The 26490-nt window shown below is 32.9% G+C and overlaps 2 protein-coding genes and 1 pseudogene across 2 annotated transcripts; 1 reads left to right on the top strand and 2 right to left on the bottom strand.

The window, feature by feature from the left end:
• The first annotated feature begins 19 nt into the window (after positions 1 to 19).
• LOC120154995 (superoxide dismutase [Cu-Zn] 2-like) lies at positions 20 to 2366 on the top strand. Its single transcript, XM_039166589.1, has 7 exons — positions 20 to 180; positions 294 to 395; positions 802 to 897; positions 1004 to 1035; positions 1258 to 1333; positions 1811 to 1864; positions 2153 to 2366. Exons 1-7 carry the CDS (start codon positions 84 to 86, stop codon positions 2179 to 2181), a joined length of 486 nt encoding a protein of 161 aa, XP_039022520.1. The 5' UTR covers positions 20 to 83; the 3' UTR covers positions 2182 to 2366.
• A 7226-nt stretch (positions 2367 to 9592) lies between these two features.
• On the bottom strand, positions 9593 to 21135 carry LOC120154991 (annotated as a pseudogene).
• LOC120154990 (cellulose synthase-like protein E1) lies at positions 12944 to 16861 on the bottom strand. Its single transcript, XM_039166587.1, has 8 exons — positions 16450 to 16861; positions 16042 to 16366; positions 14900 to 15040; positions 14674 to 14805; positions 14396 to 14608; positions 14075 to 14302; positions 13608 to 13955; positions 12944 to 13516 (listed from the first exon to the last, which is right to left on the bottom strand). The coding sequence occupies exons 1-8, from the start codon at positions 16722 to 16724 to the stop codon at positions 12968 to 12970; spliced, it is 2211 nt and encodes a 736-aa protein (XP_039022518.1). The 5' UTR covers positions 16725 to 16861; the 3' UTR covers positions 12944 to 12967.
• Positions 21136 to 26490: the final 5355 nt, after the last annotated feature.

Here is a 26490-nt window from a genome sequence, read left to right as displayed (position 1 = left end):
TGGAATATTATTATTATTAACCAAAGGAATAATAGTAAATAAATAGAAGAAGAAAAAGTGAAGAAATTGTAGAAGATAAAGAAATGGAAGGAGGTTCTAAAGGAACACTCAAAGCTGTGGCTCTCATCGCTGGAGACAACAACGTTAGAGGCTCTGTTCACTTCACACAAATCCCAAACGGTTCTTTCTCTCTGTCTCTTCATCTTCATTTCTGAGAGAATTTGGTTTTCTATTTATTTTGGGATTGATTTAATTTTATATGTATTTGACTTGTAAATATTTAATGCATATAGGGATAACCCATGTCCAAGGAAAGATAACAGGCCTGTCTCCTGGCCTTCACGGCTTCCATATCCATGCCCTTGGTGATACCACCAATGGCTGCAATTCCACTGGTATTCCCAACAACCCGACTCTTCTCTCAACCTTTTTATCTAATCCAATCCTCTTAGATTGTTTTTTTTTCTCTTCCATTTATGGTATTAAGATGACTTCTTTTCTTTGATGAAGTTTGAATCTTTTTAACTTATGCAACTTATATAAATTAAGTTGATATCATTTAGTTTAAGATGGGGTTTTCTTAGTGCAAATATGTTGAATTTAGGTTGATGACATATTTCTCTAAGGTAGGGTTTCTCCCCTTTTTGGGCTCTTTTCTGGTTTAGTATAAAGTTTCAACATTTCTGCGAATTTCTGTTAAGTTTAGGTTTTTTCATTTGTTCCTTAAATAGTTTCTTTTACCCTATATCACAATTCTCATATGGTGGCTTTTGTTGCCTGTACTTTTCTGATTTACATTAGGGCCTCATTTTAATCCATTGAAGAAGAATCATGGAGCTCCGAGTGATGGAGAGCGCCATGCTGGTGATTTGGGTAACATTATCGCCGGCCCTGATGGTATATGCTGTTTCTGTCATTTATATGAGTATTCATTTGATATGTCGTTATTTGTGAATGGGTCATAGTTTTTTTTAATGATAATAACTCAATGTATCCATTGCAGGGGTTGCTGAGGTTTCGATTAAAGACTGGCAGGTAAGGCAGTTTTATGCTTCTCTGATTCTTAGAAGTTAAGTGTTTCTATTTTCTTTGTTTTTTGGTGTCCTGTGACAACGAATCAATTTTGTTCTTTGGACTGGTAGTGATACTTATCAAGTTCTTTTAATGTTCTTACTCTCATGCAGTTTTGGCTTCTTGGAGATTGAATTGATTATACTTGGTTATAATGATTGTTCTTCTGTTTGTTTTGATTTGTAGATTCCACTTGGTGGGCAGCATTCCATTTTAGGGAGGGCAGTTGTTGTGCATGCTGATCCTGATGATCTTGGCAAAGGTGAAATATTTGGGTTTTTTTTTGTACAAATGATAAGAGTTTGCATCCACCATTGAACTGCATTGCCTATTACTATAAGGAACGATATATTTCGTTATGAACATGTTGGTTATGGACTTATGGTTGATTTGCCTTCTCACATCCAATGTTCTTTTTCTATTAACACACACACACACCGTACTCGCCCACGACTAATCGACAAACCAAATCAAGAACAAAAAACATAAAAGGGTTTGGGGACTTGGCTTCTGATGATGTCCTGAAATGTTTTAGGACACTGCTTCTGTTGCCTTCCAATAGGCTCCTCCAACTTTTCAGCTGTACTCTTTCTTGTCTAACATAATTACTGATCTCTTGGTGTGATGATTCCCTTATCTTTTCTGATCATATTATGCTCATGACTTCTATTCGGTTGCCCGTAAAAATCAATTTTCCGTTTTATGTTTTTATTTACACTAAATATAATGACTAATGCAGGTGGACATGAACTTAGCAAGACGACAGGGAATGCCGGTGCAAGAATCGGATGTGGTAAATATTTAGTTTGTCAAATGTTTTCTTAGGTCATAAGTTCGTCAATGGCTTAGTAGGGTAGGTCTGGCTCTGGTATATCAAGATTCACAAGCTTGCCATGGTTGTTTCTTCCTTTGTATAGCTGATGCATAGGCCTTGCAATTTTGAACATGACACAAAAGATGACACATGAAAAATAAATAAAATATACAGCGTGAACAAACGACACGAACGAATCTATGGATATATCCGGGTCTATTTCTGTATGCTTGTGGGACTAACATTTGATTCATTGACTTTGAGCAGGTATCATTGGCCTTCAATCATCTGTTTAGAAGTAGTGTTGCAGTTAAAATGTTATCTGGCAGAAACTGTGAACTGTAATCTTCTGGTTCAGTTTATGTATCTCTCAGTCTACTTGCAAACAAAATTGGGATGGAGATCTAAAGCCCATCTGTAATTTATATGATCAATATGAAAGGTACTTCAGTTAATGGAACTTTGCTTACTTTCTGCACCATGGAGGAATCTATTTCTGCTTATTTCATTTTTATACTATATTTCTGAATTAGAATAGGGAAATTTCAAGTGTCGAGGATCTGAGTGCTTTTTTTTTCTGATAAAATTTTAGTACTGCTTTGGGACTTTTATACAAGAAAAAAGTATGTCACGTGGTTGCAGGACGGATGTATGATTTTATTTTAAAAGAAAAATATCTAAAATTTGAGGGAGTATAAACTTATAAAATTTTAAGGGACGAAAATAAATTATCAATGCAAAATACAAATAAGATATTAAAAATATATGATAATTTGAAAATTTTAAGGGACAATTGTACTCGACCACTCTCTTCTTGACCTATGTTGAACTTATATTTTGATATTAACAAATTAGGAAATATTTTTGGATTTGATTGAATTTGTTCAAAGTTTTCAAAAATAATTCGAAGTTCATAAAATTAGAATTTGAACACAAAATACTTTTCTAGTTAAGTAGTATCGATATTGTTCATACAATATCGATATTGTTACACCCCGACCCGGATATGACTCTGAGGTGTCACATTGACTTTTCAAACGCTTTGACTCTTTTAAAATGTGACTAAAATTTTACTTTTTACTTTTATTTTACAAAGAAAAACGAAAAAATTAATAACATATCAAATCATCTACAATTTAAAACATTTTTAATACATGCCAACAACATTTCAAATAACAAAAGCATATACAATTCACATTTTACTAATATGATATTCTTCATAGGTATGTTGTCATGCTCTTGCTTATTCGACGTACTCCCTGAAGCTCTTTACACCTACGTGTGAAAACAATCACACGCGAAGTCTATGACTTAGTGAGGCAATACTGAGTATAGTAAAATAATAAAAAGTTATGTAAATGTTTTCAAAAAGAATCGTTAACTATTATAACATTATACTCTTCATAATTTATAACATACTTTTACTCGTTGATTAATTTATATACATTTGACTATTGCTTATACATTTCTTTGAAACATTTCGTATAAAACCAACAGACACTTCATTAACATTTTAATGATGTTACTCATTGTTCAAATTATATCAAGTTTGTTTTATTAGCCCATCGTTTATCGCTAAGAACTCAAGGTATGCTAGTACATTGAGGTTGTGCACTAATGCAGTCACCACTGTTCATATATTTGCATCGAAGTGCCGCGTAGAATTTGCACCGAAGTTCCACGTAGATATGTCCCGAAGGACCGTGTAGAATTTGTCTCGAAGGACCACATAGATTTGTCCCAAAGGTCCACGTAGATTTGTCCCAAAGGACCGCGTAGAACCTTCAACTCTTGGCATGCCAACTATACCCTAATTCTCATAAAATATACTTTGGGCTTTAACCATATAATGATTTCACATTTATTATTCAAGTGTCTTTTATTCACATAGACTTCAGTTACTTAATACATGTTCACATAGACATTTTCATGTAGAACACATTGACATATATCATATTCACATAGATCATTTTTCACGTATAACACTTTTCACGTATAACATATTCACCTATAACATATACTCATATTATTTCACGTAGCATTACCTGAATTTATTATTGATTCCATAGAACGATTATTTATAATATTTCATTTTACCTTACTCAAATAATATTTTCTTCACATAGAACCTATACTTTAATATAACATTATTCAAATTATTAGTTGTTCTCATAGAATATATTCACATAAATCATATACTTATAATATTTCACATTATATATATATTCGTAACAATGAAATCGAAACAGTACTTTTAAAGTACCGTTTAGATAAAACCATCACATAATACAATTCAGTTGGTTCTTAAACATATGATATTGACTTATTGCAAGCTGTCCTCAAATACAAAGTAAGTAAGAATTCACTCACATTTGTCTCACTTAAGCCCTAAGCTACGCTTTTTCACTTTAACTCCCCAGCTTTATACGTCCCTTCGTTCAACATTTGATTTCGATCAAATCTACACATCACATGACCAATATGAATATCGTAGCTCAATTCTCATCTAATCAATTAACCTTTACTTATACAAAATGAAACACCTAATTTAACATTTCAGACTTAATAGTATCAATACTCTTCCTTTAGTACCGATACTTCACTTTTATAGTACCGATACCCACTTCGGTATCGATACCATTTTGGAATTCTAGAAATCAGACTTTAATTATACCAAGACTAAGGTATCGATATTGTTCATAGTATTCATACTCTTCCCTTAAATTTTAACCTTATAGTATCGATATTGTTCTCCCAGTACCGATGCCCTTACCCATAATTGTTATATTTCACTTCGAAAATTACCAAACTTCACTTATATCTACTACTTTTAACTCCATTCATACCTTTAAACTCATTTACACTTATTACCACTAACTTATATCCATTAAAACCCCTATAACACCTTAATTCTCCATAAAACTCTTGAAACTAAAAATCATACCAATTTCTCAAACATGTTCTCAATCATTTCTAACACTTCAAATTTCTTATATACACCTATGACAAGTCAAATATGCTTTTAGAATCCAAATATGCATCATTTTCTAACAATTCCCTTAAAAACCCATTTTACTAATTCACCAATTATTCATCAATCTCTTAGTTTCAACTCCATCCGATCGCTCTTGAACTTGAATTCGATGTCTCATAATATTTCGAATACGTGAAAAAATGAATTGCATCAAAAACAAAACTTAATGCGAAAATCAGATCGAATCAGAAGGTTAAATGCTGAAAACATATTACTAAGTTTAAATTTGGCAAAATGGACCCCAAAAACAGACTCAGAATGTCGAAAAAAATGTAAGGATAGGTGTTTCAAAAAAAGTCAATGCCGATCAACGACTGGTCAACGTTAATCAACAGTGGTCAATACTGGCTCAACTCGGCTTGGTTAACTCGACTTGGCTCAGTTTGATTCAGGGTGGCTCGGGTTAAATTGGTTTAACTCGGTCATATCGGTTCAAGCTGATTCGACTCAGTCATACTAGTTCTAGAAGCTCCCATGTTGGCAAACGATGCCCACGAGTAGGGGGCGGCGCGTGTGAAGACTACGACAGTCGGATGACTACCAAAATTTTCAGAATTCATCACTGGGGAATTAGGAATCACTTACCGATGTTATTTTACTTACCGATTTTATTTTGTTACAAAGAATGACGGAGGGTGGGTTTTTAAAATGGCCAAACCTTATCCAATGATGACATACGAGACAGATGACAAAGCAACGACGAAGGAACACCACCGATTAGGTTTTGATTGAAACAACATGAGGGTTCCAATGGTGGTGGAGTTGTGGTGCACGGATGACAAAGGTAGCCGGAATCGAGGAAAAACAACGAGGATGGGTTTGGTTTCTGATGAACATTTACAAAGATCACTACAATGAATGAAACCGTTTCATAGAGAGTGGCCGATAAGGTTTTGATCACACAAAGTGGACGATGTCGTCGATAGTGGCGGTACACGCCATGAACGATGGGAGAGGAGCGATTGAAGTTACAACGGTAGGATAAAGGAGGGAAATGGATTTCTTGAAAGCATGATTCGTATCCCAATGGGAATAGTTTCTTTTGGGTGCTATAAATTTGATCCATATCAATTATAAAATTTAAATTTTAATATTATATTATCAAATAGTAGCCTAGCCTTGATAGTAGAGGCATGAGTTAGCATATTGTTGTAAAATCATGAGTTCAAATTGTAATTTACATTTTTATTTTATTTTATTTCCTTATGTCGCTTTATGGCTAAAGAAAAATGGGTAAATTTGGGTCTACATTTATAAGTGCCATATTTTTTTAAGGCTTAATGCTCAAATAAGTGTTCAAACTATATCTTTTTTTTGTAAAATAAGTACCTACATTTTTTTGGCCATCTGGGTGCCTAATGCTACAAATGCTAGCACTTTAGGTGCCCGGGCCATCAACAACGTTAATTTTCCCCGTTAAGTGACATGTGTCACAACCTGATAACTTTGAATTTTTTTTAAAACAACGCATTAAAAATATTATTATATTTATAAAAAACCATAACTTTTCTTATATTATAAACAACCCCAAAATCCAAAATCTTAATCTTAATTCGTTGTCGCCACCCTCTCCGGCAATGACCACCACCGCCGACATAGTCCTTGCCATCATTCTAGTTATATGTCACCATAGTTGTTGCCGATTCACCATCAGAATCGCGTGGGATGGCGATTTTTCATTCTAGGTTTCGCGTGATTTAAAATATTGATTTGTCGTCGATCGATCACGATTTCATAGGGGGTTTTGATCGTCGGTGAGAGGAGAGGTCGGGTGAAGCTTTTTCGATGGACAAGGGCGGCAGTCGGAGTGGGTTTAGGGATTGAAATGAATGTTTTCAAAGTTTAGGGGTTATTTCAAATTTTGTGTGTTTTCTTTTTAAAAAATATACATTCATCACTAGAATCGCGTGGGATCGTGATTTTCATCCTAGGGTTCGCGGGATTTAAAACGTAGATTGGTCACGATTTCTTAGGGGTTTTGGTCTTCAGGGGGTAGAGAGATCGGGTGCAGCTTCTTCGACGACAAAGGGTGGCAGTCGGTGTGGGTTTAGGGGTTGAAATAAAAATTTCAAAGTTTAGGGGTTATTTCAAAATTTGTGTGTTTTCTTTTTTAAAAATATATTTTTTTTAATTTTATATAAAAATTTTAAAATTCACATTTGTGACAAGTGTCACTTAATGGGAGAAAACTAACGCCGTTGACGGCCCGAGCACGTAAAGTGCTAATGTTTGTAATGTTAAGCACTCAGATGGGCCAAAAATAATATATAGTCACTTATTTGAAAAAAAATGTATAATTTAGGCACTTATTTGGGTATTAAGCCAATTTTTAAATATTGGGAAGAAAAATACATATGAGAAAGAAGCTACGTAGATATTGGATTATGTCTTGTAATTTATATTTAATTTTTGATGGGAGATAATTGTTAAAATAGAGGAAAATTTGAAGCAAGATCGTAATATCCAACACCGAATTAGATTCTATAAAAAAAATTAGGCTTAACATATAAAAATAAATGATTAAATTATATATCGAAAAACGTTTAGTGTTTATAAATTTTTCGTTAAAAATAGGTGTCTAACTTTTTCTCATATATATTTTTAGATCCTATCGTTATATTTTTTTATTTTTATTTTTTTATAAATAAAAATATTATTTTTTGTAAAAGAAAAAAAATAAAAAACTTAAGTTATTTATAAAAAATCCAAAGTTTTTAAAACTTACAAAATAACCTCGGTCACTGGAGCTTCAAAGCTTCCTCCATGGCAAATGGCAACGCTACTCTACGAGAGAACATTTGGGTTTTCCTCGGCGTGAGACGATGCTCTCACTGGTGTAAGCGGTGACAGTCACTGCTGGCTTAAGAAGGGTTCGACGGTGAGGGGCAATTAACGGATTCTTATTATTTTGTGACGATTGACAGTCGATTTGGGTGATTGTTCGTCAGTGTTGGGGTTGCAAGGCGCCAATAAAACTGGTGGTGGTAACGATGTACGCCACCAACTGCTAGTGGCAGTGGCTTTGGGATGGGAGAAGGGAGAAGAGAAGGGACCAGGTGGGAGGATTTTTTTAAGAAAAGGTTTTTTTTAAAATATATTTATTTTTTAATAAAATTATTTTTTAAAATAAATTTTTAAAATTACTAGAACGTTACACATGTGGCTTAGCTTAGATTTTAACTGTGGTTAACATCCGAACACCTAAAAGTGTAACGTTTGAAACATTAGACACCTATTTTTAGCGAAAAAATCTTTAGACACTAAGACGTTTTTCGAGGTAAAGTTTAGACACTTATTTTTGTGTTAAGCCAAGAAAGCGGTTATCGTGTATAACGGAGAGAAGTATGTGTTTGGCTTCTCTAGTCCTAAGAAGATGATTAAAAGTATTTCAAAAGAAGAAATTAATTTAAATAAAACAATTAATAAAATATATCAATTCAAACTCGATTAGGGGATAATCTGATCATCAAAGTTACGAGGATATTAAAGATGTGAAATTAGGTAATCGTCTAAGTTTTAAGTAAGGTCATGTTCAGGTTAAATTAGGTACATATTATGATAGGTGAATTTAATGGTTAAATTTGAGTCAGGTCGAGTTTGAATTGATTTCAAATTAGACTTAATTTGGGTTTAAGTCGAGTTAATTTCAGGTCAGGTCAATATCAATTCATGTCAAAATGATTCGGGTTCAAATTAGTTAAATATCATATTAATTCAAGTTATGATAGAGATCGACACGAAACCTAAAGCCAACGGATTTCAACATGACTCAACCCTATTAGGTTGAAATTTTTAAAACAAATTTGGGTTTGGGTTAGATTTTTTTAGGAGATATGATGGGTTGAGTTGGATTCAAGTTTAGGATGAAAAATAACCGACCCGACCCAAAAAGTAATACAATTATAACTTATATATTTTTGGGGATAATTACAATAAGACCTCTCTCTATTTTTATTTTTCAACTAGAATCATATTTTTATATAATAAAATTAATATTTTCTAAATATATGTTTTGGGTCGAGTCGGGTTTGGAGTTTTATCTAAAAAATATGGGTTGGGTTTGGGTCGAGTGAAGTCACCCTAAACTTGGGTCGAGTTTCGGGTAGATGGTGTATATTTTTTTTATCCGGGCTAGGTCGATCGAAAATATGACCCAACCCAACCCATGCCAATCCAAGGTTGTGATGAACTTCGGGTTGAGTCTTTTTCAGGTCGGGTCACGTTGTTGACGAAAAAAATCAAGTCAAGTAATATTAGTTTCGAGTGAACTACAATTCGAGTCTTACCAGGTACATATGGACTTTAGGTCAAATCATTTTCGGTGAATTATTTTATGTATTTCACGAGAGTCTAATTGTATTATATATATATATATATATATAATGAGGTGATTACAACGTAGTATTTGTTCTAAAGATTCTAAGTCATTTGACAATGAACCCACTCAGATACCTCTGTTTACAGATGCTGATTCTCGAACCTGAGACCTCTAAGAAAAACAATCATCCGTTTAACTACTGAGATAATTTAGTCCGTGCATATATATATATATATATATATATGTTATAGCTATATAGCTTTGTATTATATACTTTTAGCCATAGTCTTATAGCTATAGTCATAGGCTATAGCCATAGCTAGGTAATTTAAAAAAATAAATAAAGATAGACATCATAATAATTATCTTTAAATATATAGAAAAAATTTTGCAAACTACTAATTAAAACTAAATTGAACAAATATGAAATTACAAACCAACATTTAAATAAATTAAACAACGTGTATGAATCAAATTGAAATAATTGTAAAATGTAAAGCTGGAATTAATATCAAATTAGACTAAATTGCATTCATTTGAAAAGTTGGTGAACAAAAGTGTATAGGGTTTGAAGATTACGATTTAATTTATAAGGTTTGGAGATTATGATATTATTTATAGGATTTTGAGAAATCACAAAAATTGAAATAAATATGGGTTAATTTCGGATAAAAATATAATTTTAAGGATTAAATTGACAAACATGAAATTACAAACTGAAATTTAAATAAATTAAACAACACACATGGATCAAATTGAAACAATTACAAAATGTATAACTGAAATCAACAACATATCGAACTAAATTGCATTCATTTATTTTATAGAGTTTGGACTAAAATATAAAAATTGAAATAAATATAGGCCAATTTCAAATAAACATATAATTTTATTGAATAAAATAAACAAAAGTATCATCATATTAAATTATTAGACGAAATTATAAAAAAAATTTAAAAAGTAGAGATCAAATTTAGTTAAAAGCTTAAATTTACTCATAAACTTTGATTTAATATAATTATATGCATAAAATTTTAATGAAATTCTAAAATGGAAAAATTTTCTCTTCCTTTTTTTTTAATTTCAGTAAAATTTTAAAATGGAAGTCTTGCCTCTTTTATCTTCTTTTTCTAAGTTTTTTTTATTGAGCTAAAATGATTACAAAGTAATATATGTTCTAAATACTCTCAATTATTTGATAATAAATGCTCAATCACCTTACTGCAGTTACTGGTGCTTGAACCTATGACGAATAACGACGATTCCTTCAACCACTAAGGTAAGTTGATTCTTGCTTTTCTAGTTATTTATAATGGATTACGCTTATTACTATTTTAAAATTATTTTATATAATCTAATGTATAATCTAAAGCATGAACCAAGCGATCTCAATGGTAAAGTAATTGTTATTATTCCTTGATGTTCTGGAATGACACCAAGAATGTTAGAGATGTGAGCGTTTAGTGTCAAATAGTTGAGAGTTGTCTTTAAACCATAGTTATCAAAATCGGACCGGACCGGTCGGTTCAACCGGTTGAACCGTGAACCAGTGGCCTGTCCGATCCAGTTAACTTTCAAAACCAGTTTTGCAATGAACCGGTTGAAAACCAGTAGAACCGTCTGAAAACCGGTAAAACCGATGTGAACCGGCTGAAAACCGACAAAACTGATGTGAACCGCCGGTGCTGTTTTTTTTCCTTTTTTAAAAAAAATTAAACCAAACGACGTCATTTGTTAAACGAGCCGAGTTGAACTCGAGTATTGCTGAGCTCGACTCGAACTCGAAAACTTTAAAAGTAAGCTCAACTCGACTCAAAAACTCACGAGCTAAAAATTATCAAGTTCAACTCGAACTCAAAGTATAATATTGAAACTTGAACTCGAAAAGGCTCGAACTCAAAAAAAAAAATTAGAAGCTCGACTGAAGCTTGAAATTCGAGCTCGATTAAAGCAAAAGAATAGTTCGCTCTGTGTTCACCAAAATACTCCATGATTTTGAATGCCAAATTACCTCTATTATTTATATAAGTCAGTTGGGAAGCTCTTCTATGTTTTTTAGCCATGTAGGATTGTTTTGTTCTCATATTTTTACTCTTTAGACTTTTGGGATGCTCTTCTATGTTTTTTAGCCATGTGAGATTGTTTTTAAAAAAAATTAAACCAAATGACATCGTTTGTTATGATTTTTTTCAGCCCCAAATTTATTTTTTGATTATAGTTATATAATTATATTTATTATTTAATATATTTTACCTTAAATATTATGTTGTAGTTGATTTGAATCATTTTGTTTCACTTGATTTTATGGTTTTTAACATATATATATATGTTATGACTTGTGATATTTTTATACCTTTTAATATTGTAAACTTAAAAAAAGTGTTACATATATAGTAATATTGCTTTGAATATTATGTAAAATTAAAAAAAAAATTATTTTATATAAAATCCGGTTCAAATCGGTTGAACCACAGTTGGACCAGTGAACCAGTACCTTCACCGGTTCAAGGTTCGGTCCGGTTTTAAAAACATTGTTTTAAACAGATACAACCTAATCTAATAAAATTAATAATCAATAAATGAACCATTTAACAAAAAAATTAAATAACAAAATTAATAATTTAAAGTTATTACTATTAGTGATATAAAAACATAAATAATTTATTGATTACAATTTACAAATATAAAAAATAAATTTTGTAATCTAACGATAATAATTAAAAATATTATTTTAATAGTTATAATTAATTATGTGTCTTAAATGATGAATAGTTATTTTTAATATATTTATAGATGATAAATTATTAATTTGATTAAACTTTTAAATATATTTATATATTATATTATAAAAAACAAATTTATTAATATAATGATCATGATTAATCATGTGTCTTAAATGATGAAAAATCATTTTGTCAATTGTCAATTACAAGTTTACAACTTACAAGTCATATAAATATTAAGTTAGGATAATATCAAATCGATTCAATAATAGTTGAATCATTTATAAGTCAGCCCAATTAATAGGTTGCGTCAATTATAAGTTCGCTAAAATTAGATTTCATATCGCTTCAAGTTGGGTTATATTAATTATTTACTAGATTAATCTCGGGTTGAGTTTCGCATTAGGTGGATGCAACTCGGGATCGATTATTACATTATTAAATTTAATTCAGATTTAGGTCAAATTTCAGGTCTCGTCAATTATAAGTTCACTAAAATCAGATATCGGATCGCTTTAAGTTGGGTTATATTAATTATTTACTAGATTAATCTCGGGTTGAGTTTCGCATTAGGTGGATGCAACTCGGGATCGATTATTACATTATCAAATTTAATTCAAATTTAAGTCAAGTTTCGGGTCCAAGATAAACTAGTTATAACTTGAGTTTAAGTCAACATCAATTCAAACTCAAATCAATTTCGAGTCACCGTCATATCAGAGTACAAGTAATTTCAACTCCAGTCGATTTTAATCAATCTTTTATATCGAATCAATTTCTTACATCCATACTGGATATTACACAATAAGCAATCTCACGTCCCTTCTTCATCCAGAAAGAAGCAAATAGCATCTACATATCTTCATAAGATTTCTACAAGTCATACAAAAGTAGATTGGCAAGTTCAATTATTAGTCCTGGTACTTTGTGCAAGTTACGGATTTAGTATGTACACTATGATATTTTGATTTTTAATCCCAATACTTTTCAAAATTTAAATTTCAGTCCTAGTACATGGCTATTGTGCAAGCCAAAAGAGCATAAACATTTGATTTGTATGTTACAGAGGAAGGCATTTTACCAGTGTCCTTCCTAAAGAAGAGCCCTTGGTATATAGGCAGGTTCAACAACACCAAAACACTGGACAGAATCATTTGTAAACCAAATTGGTCCAAAATCTTTATCGGAACATCATCGGTGACTACCTTCCTTATCCCCAGAGTGCAGCTGAACAGATTGAGTTGTGCGAGCGTTGTTAATACCGTGAACATTACCGAAGGAGTGCCAAACTCCATGACTTCTTGTTCATATCTCTGAGATATTTCCTCATCAGCCACCTTTTCAGTGATTACAAAGGTTGACTCCGAGAATCCGAACATCGACATTATCGTGTCGGAGAAAGCAAACAGGTAGGAAGTTGTTCTTTTGAACATCCACGTCCGTTGATCGTTTAGCCAACCTTGGATTGTGCCTCCACAACATAAAAATTCTCCCAGGCTTTGCATACAACTGGCAATCATGGCATATGCAAATGATAGGACCCAAAGGCATGACATCTAATGGATAAAAACAACATGAGATTATCATTGTATGCAACGAACAGGAAACCAAAACTAAATCTAAGAATTTTTCAGACAAGAAAGTTACCTTTGGGAACAGAGGGATACCCTTAACAAGACAAAGGGAAGGGACAGTAACATAGTATAGTGTAGCTAAGCAATTCACAGCCCACAGAAAGTAGAGACAGTATGAAAGCTGGAGTTTTAGAGGGATCCTTTTGTGTCCATAGATAAGGGGACAATACTTTGAGAGAAAGAGCTGAAAGTCACCTTCAGCCCATCTCTTCTGTTGTATTAGGTATTGCAGCAGTGTTTTCGGAGCAACTCCAAGGAACGCCTTCCTTTCGGGGTTGAAGTAGATGGACCGCCAACCTCGACATTGTATCGATAATCCTGTGAGTATATTCTCCACTATAGATCCATACTTTAATCCCATCTGCAATGATTCATACATGTACAAATCATCTTCGGATTCATTGATTCATAGGCATATTTGGTTCGAGTTATGCGACTGTACGCGTCATTTATTAACTAAATCATCGGATTAAGGAATACCTCCTTTCCCCATTGTGTATTTTCTTCAAAAGAACAACTTGCAAGAGCTTTGGAACTTTGTTCCAAGACATTTGCACTCTGTTTAGTGTTTCTGCCATACTCCATTGGCTTCCATTCAAACTTGAAATCCTCTCTATACTTCATTCCACAAAGAGTTTGTCTTCTGTGAAAGCATCCGGTTCCATTATAGAGAGGTCCTCCGTTCCCATCAAAACCTGCAAACTCCAACTTCACGTATGGATATTTCGAAAACATTAACTCTCTCGATACCATTAGCCGGAATCGATCGAGATATTAAAAGTTGTGTTACTTGATGCTCACCCCCGTCCTAACCCTGGAGCAATTGCCATAGATATCATTTTCAGTGAGGTTGTCAAAGCTCTGTGGATATTGCACATAAGCAATCTCACGTCCCTTCTCTTCATCCAGAAAGAAGCAAAGAGCGTCTCTGATGGCTTCCGAATTATTCGAAAACATGTCGCAGTCTACGTTAAGGATGAACGGCGCATTGCTGATTCTGGATGACACCCTTATCTGCAATAATTTGCTTCAACAACAACAGATATAGTATTACAGTATATGAATGATTCGAAGCTTACCAATGCATTCAATGCTCCAGCCTTGAAATTATGGTGGTAATGAGGTCTTTTTTCACGTGCCAAATATACGAGGGTTGGCAAAGGTTTTCCTTCGATATCCATGGAGGAAGGGTCTCTTCCATCAATTATGATCTGTAAGTTCAGGCCCAGCTATTTATTTAAAAACTTGAAGGCTAAAGTGATGGTTTTGGATCAAAACAAGGGTGAAGTGCATGCAATTAATTACTTGAAGAATGGATTGATGATCATGTCGGGTTGAAACGAAATGCCACTCGCGAAATCCCTTGTGTTCCTTGCGTATGTCACCTGGAATTTTGTCCAACTTTGCCATCGTTTCTATCCTCATCTTCATTTCTTCATAAGATTTCTGTAATTCATATACAAAAGTAGATTGGAAAATTCAACTTAGTCCCGGAGTATCCATGTGAAAGGAATTCACGATGCCAAAACCCTACCTCAACCGATCCAAAAAAGTATATACACTTTATCCGAATATGATCCGATCCAAAAAAATATACCCTCCACCTAACCCAACCTAACATGAAGAGCATATTTTTCTACCCGAACCCGAATCAATCCAAAATTTTAGAGTATAAACCCAACTCGACATGAAATAAAATAAACACCCAAATAAAAAAAATATATAGAGAGAGAGCAAGTATTATAGAAATTATCCATAAATTTACATGAAAAAACCTGTACTATTATTCTCAGGTTAGGTTATAGGCTTTTCACCGTCCACCCGAATCCGACTTGACTGAGCTCACCCTATATAAAACCTGATTCGAGCTCAATTTTTTAAAAAAAACAACCTTATCAAAATGCATCGGGTCAAAATCCATCAATTTCAGATTAAATTATTTGATTCGGGTCGAGTAGAGGTGGAGTTTAGGTCCAAGATAACCGGGTATAACTTGGTTTAGGTCAACATCAATTCAGATTTGAACTAATTTCGAGTCACCACCACCACCTCATATCACAAGTAATTTGAACTCAAGTCGATTTTAATCAATTTTCTATATCGAATCAATTTCTTACATCCACTCCGGATATTACACAAGCAATCTCACGTCCCTTCTTCATCCAGAAAGAAGCAAAAAGCATCTACATATTTACCTAAAGATTTCATAACTCCATCAATCAAACTAAAACCTTAAATAAAACATTTTTAGATAAATAAATAAATGTTAATGTTATTAAAATTTTATTATTAAAAGAATAAAATCTAAATATATTATATTTTGATTTACTTATTAATATTGTAGAGTATTTATTGAACTTTCGTTGCTATCACGTCTCATTTACGACCCTACCAAGATAGTGGCATGATGTAACGTTGATATTTTAGGAAAAGGATAAGCTTGTTACCTTGATGAGCAACCAGCGCTGGGACACGGCAGAATCATCACTGGGTTCAACAGTATTCCTGAAATAAATCTCCGGCGACCTGGGTTCTACTTTCAGCTTCCTGCAAAACGGCAGCCATACCCGGGAAAAACGTGCAGCTTCTAACAAAGCATAGAACATTAGATCCGAGCACCCATCATCGGACAGATACACACTCAGCTTCTCAGACGGATAGTCATAAGCCATAACCGATAACACCGTATTGATCACCATTATGGGTGGCTCTATCACGGGGTCCGCCGTGCAAACAAAAATGTCTACACCCGGCAAAGCTTCTTCAGCATACCTGTTTTTGTAAGAAATTGAATCTCTTCAATGTCTAAGACTAACCTATTAAAGAAAATGAGGAAGAAAATGAAAGAATTGGACCTGGAAGAAAGCCTGCTCTTGAAAGTGGAACGAAAGACAGGGTTCCACCTGACAACAACGGTGGTGAAGAAGTAAAAACCAAACCAGAGTTCAGACAGGAACATTCCGAACCAAGACAAGCTCTGGATTTTGCCTTGTTGGAGTGGAAAACAGGTGAGTCGATAGAAACAAATGAAGAAGATGGTGATGAATATGGAAGCTGCATAGAATCGAAAGAAGAGGAGGCCGTTGGCAAGCCTGGTTTCGAAAAGAGGAAGATGGACTCTGCTTCCCATATCTCTTCCCGTCTTTGCTTTCAATGAGCGGTGCAGATTACACAACGGGACCCTCTGGATTGGATAATTTGTTCATCATTGCTAGAGCTTTGGATGTGTTCAAAATATGGTCTCACTGTATTTCCCCACAAAGGATGCTTTAATCAGGCAATAGATATATATTTTTTGGGATAAGTCTTGTTCGGTTTAATGTGAATGCTTAATTGTGAGGGTATTGTACCTAGATAAATAGTAAGTTATTCCATATTGATTTAACGAATTCTCTATCAATACTCTAATCGAATGAATTTGATTCGAGATCGAATTTAACTTGAATTTTTAACGGGTCAAAATAAGTTTGATATTTGACCCCAAAAGGTAACGAACAAATAAAATTTAATATATTAAATTTTATTTTTTTATTATTAATAATATTAACATTTATATGTTATTTTTTTAAGTTATAAATAAGACTTTCATGTACTTAAAGTTATGTTCGAGTTCAAGTTTGAGCTTCAATCTAACTAAATTTGAAGATGTTTCAAGTTCAAGTTTTTTCGAGCTTGAGTCAATCTTTAGTTTTTGATTTTAAATTTAGCTTAAAAATTTTAAGTTCACGAGTTTTCGAGTCAAGTCGAGTTTCAATTTTTTTATTTCGAGTTTAATTCAAACTTGGTAATTTTAAGCTTGTAAGTTTCCTAGTCGAGTTTAATTTTAAATTTTTTGAGTCAAATCAAACTCAACAACACTAGAGTTTGGCTTAGTTCATTTATAATCATAGTTATCTCCATCAGGAACGGACATATGAATATATGTTTAGGGGATGAACTTTTAAAATTTTAGGAAAGAGACAAACATATATTTCTAATAAAAAATATATCAAAAAAATTTAAAATATATAATAATTTTTAATTATCAAATTACATCATCACTCTTATCCCAAGCTTGACTTTTGCGCTGTATTATTACGATAAATCCGTTAAGATAAACAAGATATTGTCTGAGAGTCAAATCATACATATTTTTCTGTTTCAATAAATTTATTAATTTTGCGTTCTTTTTTATAAATAAACTATAAAATTGTTGTGATGCTCTTATATAAATGATCTTTTATGCAATCTCATATTGGCTAAATACATAAAACTGGATTTAAACCATTGGTCATACAGCTTTATTTAGGTATTTAGTTTGAGGTTCAAATTTCAGCACCTGTGACTTTCTGTTCAATACATGGCTAGACTACAGGCTACCAAGGCGAAAAGTATAGACTTACAAGTAACTGAAATAGGCATCTTGCCATTGTCCGTTCGGAAAAAGAGTGCTTGGTACACAGGCAAGTTGATTGTTACCAAAACCAAGCAGAGCAGAATTTGCACTCCAAATTGGTCCAAAACCTCATCTGCAGCCGTTAGGTCCTTCTTGATTGCCCCCAACGTACCGAACAGATTCATCATAGCAAGCGTGGCTAAAATATCGAACATCGGCGAAGCTGCACCGAACTCGATCAGCTCGCTATCATATCTTTTCAAGACGTCTTCATCGGCTACTTTGGCAGTGACGATGAAGGATAGTTGTGAATACCCCAAGAGCTTCAAGATGGTTTCAATGAGGGAAAACAAGTATGAAGTTGTTCTCTTGAACATCCATATCCTTTGATCGTTGCACCAACCTCGAACCGTGCCGCCGCACCAGATGAATTCACCGAGGCTATATGCACGGTGTGCGAAGATGACATATGCAAACGGGAGCACCCAGGGGCTTGATACCTGCATGTTGTCATGGTTCTCAGTCATTCATAATCATATGGCATACTGCAAGATAGATAGTTAACAACTCTGGAGCTTCATACCTTGGGGAACAAGGAGATGCCTTTAAGCAGGCAAAGGCATGGGACAGCAACATAATACAAGGTTGCCAAGCAATTTGCAGCCCACAAGTTGAAAGGACAGTAACCGAGTCGAAGCTTAAGCGGAATCTTTTTATATCCATACAACAAAGGGCAGTATTTTGATAGGAAAATTTGAAGGTGACCTTCACCCCATCTCGTATGTTGCACCAGCAACTGCAGTAATGTTATTGGAGCAACTCCTAAGAATCCTTCTCTTTCTGGATTCAAATACATGGATTTCCATCCTCTACATTGTATACTCAACCCCGTAACTATATCTTCCACCGCACAGCCGTACTTCAAACCCATCTGCCATCAAAAACTTATCATCATTACCACATTGAAAAATGTTAATCCATACCATTCATGTGTGTTAATGTTTTACATAAGGGGAACAAAATGCACCTCTTTTCCCCATGGTGTGTTGTGTTCAAAGGTACAGCTTGCAAGAACTTTACATGTTTCCTCAAGGAGGCTTGCACTTTCTTCAACCTTTGTATCACTCGGCTTCTTCCAATCTACCCTATAGTTTTCCTCAAATTTCTTCCCACAAAGAGCCTCTCTCCTGTGGAAGCATCCTGTGCCAATGTACATTGGCCCTCCATTTGCGTCAAGTCCTTGAAGCTCTAGCTTTATTGTTGACATAACCAGGTCAGACAGATCGAAGATAACCGGAAAAAAAAACCATCAAGCATAATCATTGTTCATAAAATTACCATTCTATTGTAGGCTTAATTACCTTTTGTATTACTCGGAGAGAGGCACTGTAAGTTTCATTTTTTGGTGAGATTATCAAAACTCTGAGGGAACTGTACATAGGCGATCTCATCTCCCTTCTCTTCATCCATGAAAAGGCATAAAGAATATTTGATCGACTCTGAGTTGTTGGAATACATATCGCAATCCACGTTCATAATGATCGGGCCATTGCTTATATTTGATGATACCCTAATCTATTTTTCACCACGAAAAATCATTCAACAACATGCAAACTAAATTGCCTTCTATTCAAACCTGTATAATATATTGTACTTACAAGGGCATTCATGGCCCCAGCTTTGAAATGGTGGTGGTGTTGGGGTCTTTTCTCTCTTGACAAATACACCAGTGTTGGCAAAGGGTTTCCTTCAATATCCACAGGATTGGGGTCTCTTCCATCGATTAGGATCTAAAAAAGCACCATTAGCTAATAACACTAAACTATTCGGAGCTTAATTAATGAATTAAGTAGGTGTTTATTGAATGATTAATTACTTGAAGAATGGTTTGATGATCACGTTTGCTCGAAACAAAGTCCCACTCCTGAAATCCTTTGTGTTGTTTTCGAATGTGCTCTGGAATTCGGTTCAACTTTGTGGTGGTCTCGATCCTTATTTTCATGTCTTCATATTGTTTCTGCATAATTATTAAGAATATATATATATATATATATATATATATATATATATATATATATATATATTAAAATCAGTTCAAACAAATACAATCTAAAATTATAGCAGGCACATGGAGCTATGTGAATAACTTGGCCCTTAAGTTACTCTAAAGTGACGAAAAGTTGGATCCAACCGAGATTTCTACTATTTTAATGGAATTAAAATGATTAGGTGCAACATTTCATTAAATAATTAGTTTGAGAGATACTTCATGCACAAGAAAAGTTGGAATTTGACTGGTTTCGTCAACAAGGTTGGGGTTATGTAAGCAGTGATGCACGTGTTTTCATTTTTTTAATAAGAAGTTGGTAAAAGGGTGCAAATTGCAAGCAAACAGTCAAACAAGTTGCATGATGTATGTAAGAAAGCCAACCATTGTTAAATATTTAAGTTTACCTTGACCGAAAGCCAGTGTTGGACATTGACTGGATCATCGACTGGTTCAAAAGCCGCCCTAAAGTAAGCCTCGGGTGATCTGGGTTCCACTTTGAATTTGTTGCAGAAAGGCAGCCATGTCTTTGAGAAATTCACAGCCTCTAGCATGGCGTAAAACGTTAAATCCGACCCCCCGTCGTCCGATAAATAGACGCTTAATTTCTCAGGTGGATAATCGTATGCCATCACTGATAGAACTGTGTTCACCACCATGCTCGGTGGCTCTAACAACGGATCCGCCGTGCACACGAATACGTCGACCCCCGGCAATTCTTTCCCGAACCTTTCCAAGATTAAAGCTAATGAACACACATACATATATCATTGTATGTACACATATGTAGGAGATGTGATACCTTTGAGCGAGTCTGTGTACGTAGGGAATACGGTAGACAGAGTTCCATCTGGAAACTGAGATGAGAAACCAGTAAAAAATGAACCATAGTTCAGAAAGAAACATTCCAGCCCAAGCGATTCTCTCAGCCTTTCCTTCAACTGGGAAAAACCATAGTCTATACACACAGATGAAGCATATGCCAAGAAATATTGAAGCTGCAATCAACCGGAAAAGAATTCGTCCCTTAACTTGCTTTGTTTCGAAGAGTGGAACATAATCGCTTTTAGCCATTTCTCCCTCTCTCAACTAGTTCTGCAAATGCTGCTATGCAATGGAAACTGCGTAGGACATATATAATATGTAGCCACAAACACAGTGCGGATCAGAAATATTTTTCAATGTAAACATACATAAGTTAACAACATAAATTTTTTAAACAAAATAAATATAAATAAAATTTCAGGGTGAACATCGTCAGTAAAATAAATAATTAATTGAAGACACAAAAAACTTTCGAGATTAACACTATCACTAAAATAAATAACTAAGCGAAAGAAAATTTAGATATGAGATAGACGTGGATCCACCAGTACCACTACACAAAGAAGAAAAACAAAGCAAAAGTGTCCGAGTGGTACTGCCAATTACTTCAAAAGTCAAAATCGATCCGTCTTTTTCACGATATCGTCAACGTCATATTTTTGCTTAAGAAACTATAGACGTTAAATTACATTAAGGAGCAAACCTAGCTACCCGAACATCAAGAACAAAATCAAGGGGGTCCTATTTGGGGGATTTAAAAAGTGGGGATGAATCATGCAAGCATTACTAAATAGAAAACCTGATACCAAAGCCAGCATTGATAAACCCCTAGCAAGCTATGCTAACTTTAGTTTTGCACCCAAAAAGGTGACCACTTTTTGTTTATGGCATGAGCTTCCATGGTTGAAACTTTTAATGCAGTAATTAATAGCAGAGAATAGAGCTCGGTATATGGGCTAAGGCCCGCGGGCTATTCGTTTAACCTGCGATCCGTGCGGGCTTCGGACTTAAAAAATTGAAGATCGTTTAAATTGCGGGCTTTTTAGTCCGAACTGTTAAACCCGCGGGTTTAATGGGTATAACCGCGGGCTACCCGTTAAACCCGCTAAAGCCCGCTTAATTTAAAATTTATAAAATTTTAGAGAAAATAAATTTAAAGAATTTTATAGAAAAATAAAATAAATTACATATAAATATGATGTTACTTATAACTATTGTAGTTCTTAAATTTATTAGGGTGTTTGTAATAATTTTACCGTTGCTTGATATTTTTTTCATTTAAATATACATCATTATCATTTTGGTATTTAAAGATTTTTTTATTTAATTTTGACCTTTATTTTTTTTCATGAAGTATGTTATCTATTTTATTCTTTAATTATAAAAAGTTACGTGATATTCTAATAATATATCACATGACACGTAATATTTGGATTAAAAATAAGAAAGAAAAGTAAAGAAAATTGAAAACATACTTTTCAACTTTTTAAGACTTTTACAAAATAAATATATTTTAACAAATTAATGACTTATATTTTATCAATTTTAGTATAATTTTATCTTTCAAATTTACTCTTATACTGTAAGTATTTTATTTTATATTTTCATATTATGTTTTAGTATTTCTCTAAAGTATCCATAAAATACAATTATTAGGAACACTTGACAACTTTCTTGTTAGATTTGTATAATGTTTGACTTTGTTAAATTTTTATGTTTGAATTTATGCTTTCAGACACTTCTGTGTCTTCATATTATAGCCTTGAATAATCGTGTTTTATAAAAGTATAATATGGTTATTATTTTATTTGTTTTTCAATTTGGTGATATAAGTGAATATTGTTTTTTTTTAATTTGAGTTTAAGTAATTATATCATTATATATATATTAATGATTAAAAAATTAAAAAAAATATAATTTTATAATCATTTTCGGCTATTTAAAATAAAATTTAAATATTGTTTATTATTTTGACGGTGCTACCTTCCTTTTCAAGTTGCTCGATCATTTTTAAAGGTGTAGTAAGTTAAAACATTATTTTTTATTGCATTTAAAGCATTTAAAATTATTTTTATTAAACGGGCCGCAGGTAAGCTCGTTTAGCCCGCGGGTTAAATGGACAGGCTGCGGGTCTTAAAATTCAAAACCGTTTATGAATGCGGGCTTTTTAGCCCGCTCCATTTAAGTCTGCACCGTCAAAGCCCGCGGGCTAAACGGGCGGGTAGCCCGTATACCCACCTCTAGCAGAGACAGAGCAGAATTCTAGTTTAAGGGAGGCAAAATATAATTAACAATAAAAATAGGGGATAAAGTATAATTAATAATAAAAATTAGGAAAAATCAAAATAAATCAAAACTTGAAGGACTAAATAGGTATTTATCCCTATATAATTCTTATTAATAAAATATTTGGACGTGGCAGTGGGCTCCTATAAGTACACGTAGCTCCATCCCTGATTAATAGGTTTCCTTCCAGAAGCCTTGTTAGTTGTTTGCAGCCCTACTATGTAACTTGTTCTTGGAAAATATGTTATTGATTTTGTTATTATTTTTAATAAAATTGATAAAAATTATTAAAAAAATTATTATTTTTATCGGTTTTATTATTATTGGTGTATTACTACTTTTGTTAACATATCCGGTAAAGTGCTATCTAAAACATTATTTTTTTACCGGTTTTGTTATTATTGAGCACTTTACCGGAAATGTTAAAAAACATTAATGTTTTAGGTAATTATTTATCGGTTTTGTTCAAAAAAACAATAACAAAACCGATAGTATTTTTCCTTAATCGTATATTAAAACTGCTACACGGTAGAACTTCCTTTGCTCTTTTACTAACAAAAGTGGGAATTATACTTCTAAACCTTTTTTAGGTTATTCGAAAACTCATTTCGCCAAGGAAAATTCATTAAAACAAAGTGGGTGTTTCGCAAATAACTTATAGCTAGTTGCTAATTTTAGTAGTTGATTTGATTAACTGATTTGATTAGTCGATTTGAGATATTGATTTGAATAATTATTTTGTATAAAAGTGTTTGGTAAAATTTAACTGATAACTGATATGTGTAAAATAATAAATAAATGTATAATACATTTAGTTAATAAGTACATATATGTTTTATAATATTTTAATATTTATTGGGGTAAAATTATTCAGATAAAATATTGTTGACAATAAATTAAAAATTTCTTAAGAAAATTGGTGAATATTTTTGAAAATTTTGAATATATTTTTTAAATTTAATATTTACAAATATTAACATTGCGAGATTGATATATACAATTAACCTTGTATAAAATATTAACACTACATTTTTTTACTTTCATGTTTTACTATATTTTCTTAACTAAAATATATTTGAGAATCTACAACTAAAAATAGAATAATAAAATAAAATTTCACTAAAATATATTAGGATCGAGGCTATTTAATTAGATTATGTTTTTATGGCAATGATGTAATTATAGAAATAATAAGATTAAATGTCATTTAACATTTTATTTTACAATAATCTCTCTCAAACCTCTAGATTTTTCAGTGTTTTCATTTTCAACTTATTTTATATAATAAACTCTTTAAAAAAGGTGTTTACCAAACACTAAAAATGGAGGGTTTGACTATCAATCAACCATTTATGCTAAAATTAACAAAAAACTCTTTAAAAAGTTGTTTACCAAATACCCTAATAAAGTTATTAATGATCATTTTAGGTTAGATACAATCAAATATATCTAAATTTAATATATGTTTAATATCAAAATTAAACTAAATTTAGAAGTTGATTACGTGCAGGAAATGTTAAAGTACTTCACGATGTAAAAAAAATGGTACCTTGTATCGTAACATCTACTTTTTTTTTTAATTTTAAAAAGAACATTTCGTGAGCGCATGATGATTTGAATTTGTTGATGAAAAAATTATTTTTCAAAGTAAAATTTTAATGAAAAACTTTTCTAAAATTATTTTTTAGAAAAAGAACTTGTTAAATTCGAGAGTCGATTATTGTCGCAACCGTCTTTCGGTTGGGCCCCGGAATTGGGCTTCAACTTAGGAAAATGGATTGGAGTCGCCACCGATATCTTATTTTAGAATAAATAGGTAGATCGGATACCTTATTTCTTACCTGATCTGCGTCTTACTAAAGATGTGTCGGATTCGGGAGTCGGTTACAGTCAAGGAAGGGTTAGCACCCTTGAACTGCCCTTTCGGTACTACATAATTTCCAGTTGTCTTTAATTAAGAAAGTTATAAATCTAAATTAAAAGATAAAATAACTATCCAAAATTACTTACCCTTGCCGAGTTTACAGAAATACCCTTAAGAAGTCACAAGATGTATTAGAGAAAAAAAATGAAAATAAATAAAATAGAGGGATAAAGGGAATAAGGAATTCAACATTGAGATAAGAAGGTAGAGAAAATAAAAAAGGAACAAAAAAAAAATAGACAAAAAAAAAATAAGTAAATGAAATAGTAATAATCTATATACAATCAATAAACAAAATCATGAGGAGAGCAACAAAATGAAAATCAAAAGGAAAGGAAAAAGAAGTAAAGGACGAAAATGTATATATGCGATATAAAAAATATATATATGTATATAATCAAATAAGAAATAACTAAAAAATATATAGTAATAAACGTATAAAAATATTAAAGGTATATATTTACATAAAGTGTAATAGAGATATAAAATATGTACATAAATATATATAGATTAAAATAATGAAAGAAGTAATAATAATAAGAACAAGAAGTGAATATATATATATATATAATACTAATAATAAACGTAAAAGAAAAAAATAAAGATTAAAATTAAAATCATAAAATTAAAATACGAAGCAGGGGTTAAATTGAAAAGAAAAACGAATTGAATGGCCAAATTAGAACCAAATCGGGGTTTAAATGCGATTTTGGTACCAAAATAGAAGGTTTTAAAATGTGAAGGACCAAAAGCGCGGTTTATCCCATTTAACGAAAACACGCGGATCCTGTTAGGCGGGTTGGGTCAAAGCGCGGGTTGCCTGGCCGGGTACGGGCTATGTATAAAAGCCAAATTTTTTGTTTGAAAACTTATTTTCTCTTCTTCTCTTGCCGAGACACCCTCCCCATTTCTTCGTTTTCTCTCAAGTGTTCTTGAGACATCAAGAACACGGCCATGGATTCCAGAATCCGGCCACCGTGTTACCTCACCGGCCGCCATTGAACGGCGCCGACCACCGTTCATCGGTGGCGAACCTCGAAAAAAAATTGATTTTTTTAAGCTCCTTGTATTTCCCCTTTAAAATCCAATACAGTTTTTCAAAAATCGCCTTGTGGGAGCGTAGATCTAAAGAGTTTTGAAAAAACGAAGGGCATCCCTTTTGTTCCTCGGCCGAATGGTTTTTCTTGGTGGTTCAAAGGAGACTCAACAACAACAACATGCAAGCAGTGCAAGGGAACCGAATCAAAAACAAAGGTAAAAGAAAAAGAAAAATACCCTTTATTTCTCTTCAAGAAAAATGCTTCGAATGCTTTTACAACCTTCTGAGTTTTGTGACTCTCACGATCTCTCTTTGTGTGCTCGTGCCTAGTATCCCCCCTATCGTGAGAATTACATGTTTATTTATAGTATAAAGAGAAAACTATATTTAGAATCCTATC

This window comes from Hibiscus syriacus, unplaced genomic scaffold (genome assembly GCF_006381635.1).
Source record: "Hibiscus syriacus cultivar Baekdansim isolate YM2019G1 unplaced genomic scaffold, ASM638163v2 tig00111157_pilon, whole genome shotgun sequence".
Lineage (NCBI taxonomy): Eukaryota > Viridiplantae > Streptophyta > Magnoliopsida > Malvales > Malvaceae > Hibiscus > Hibiscus syriacus.
This window is presented reverse-complemented; position numbering and strand designations above follow the sequence as displayed.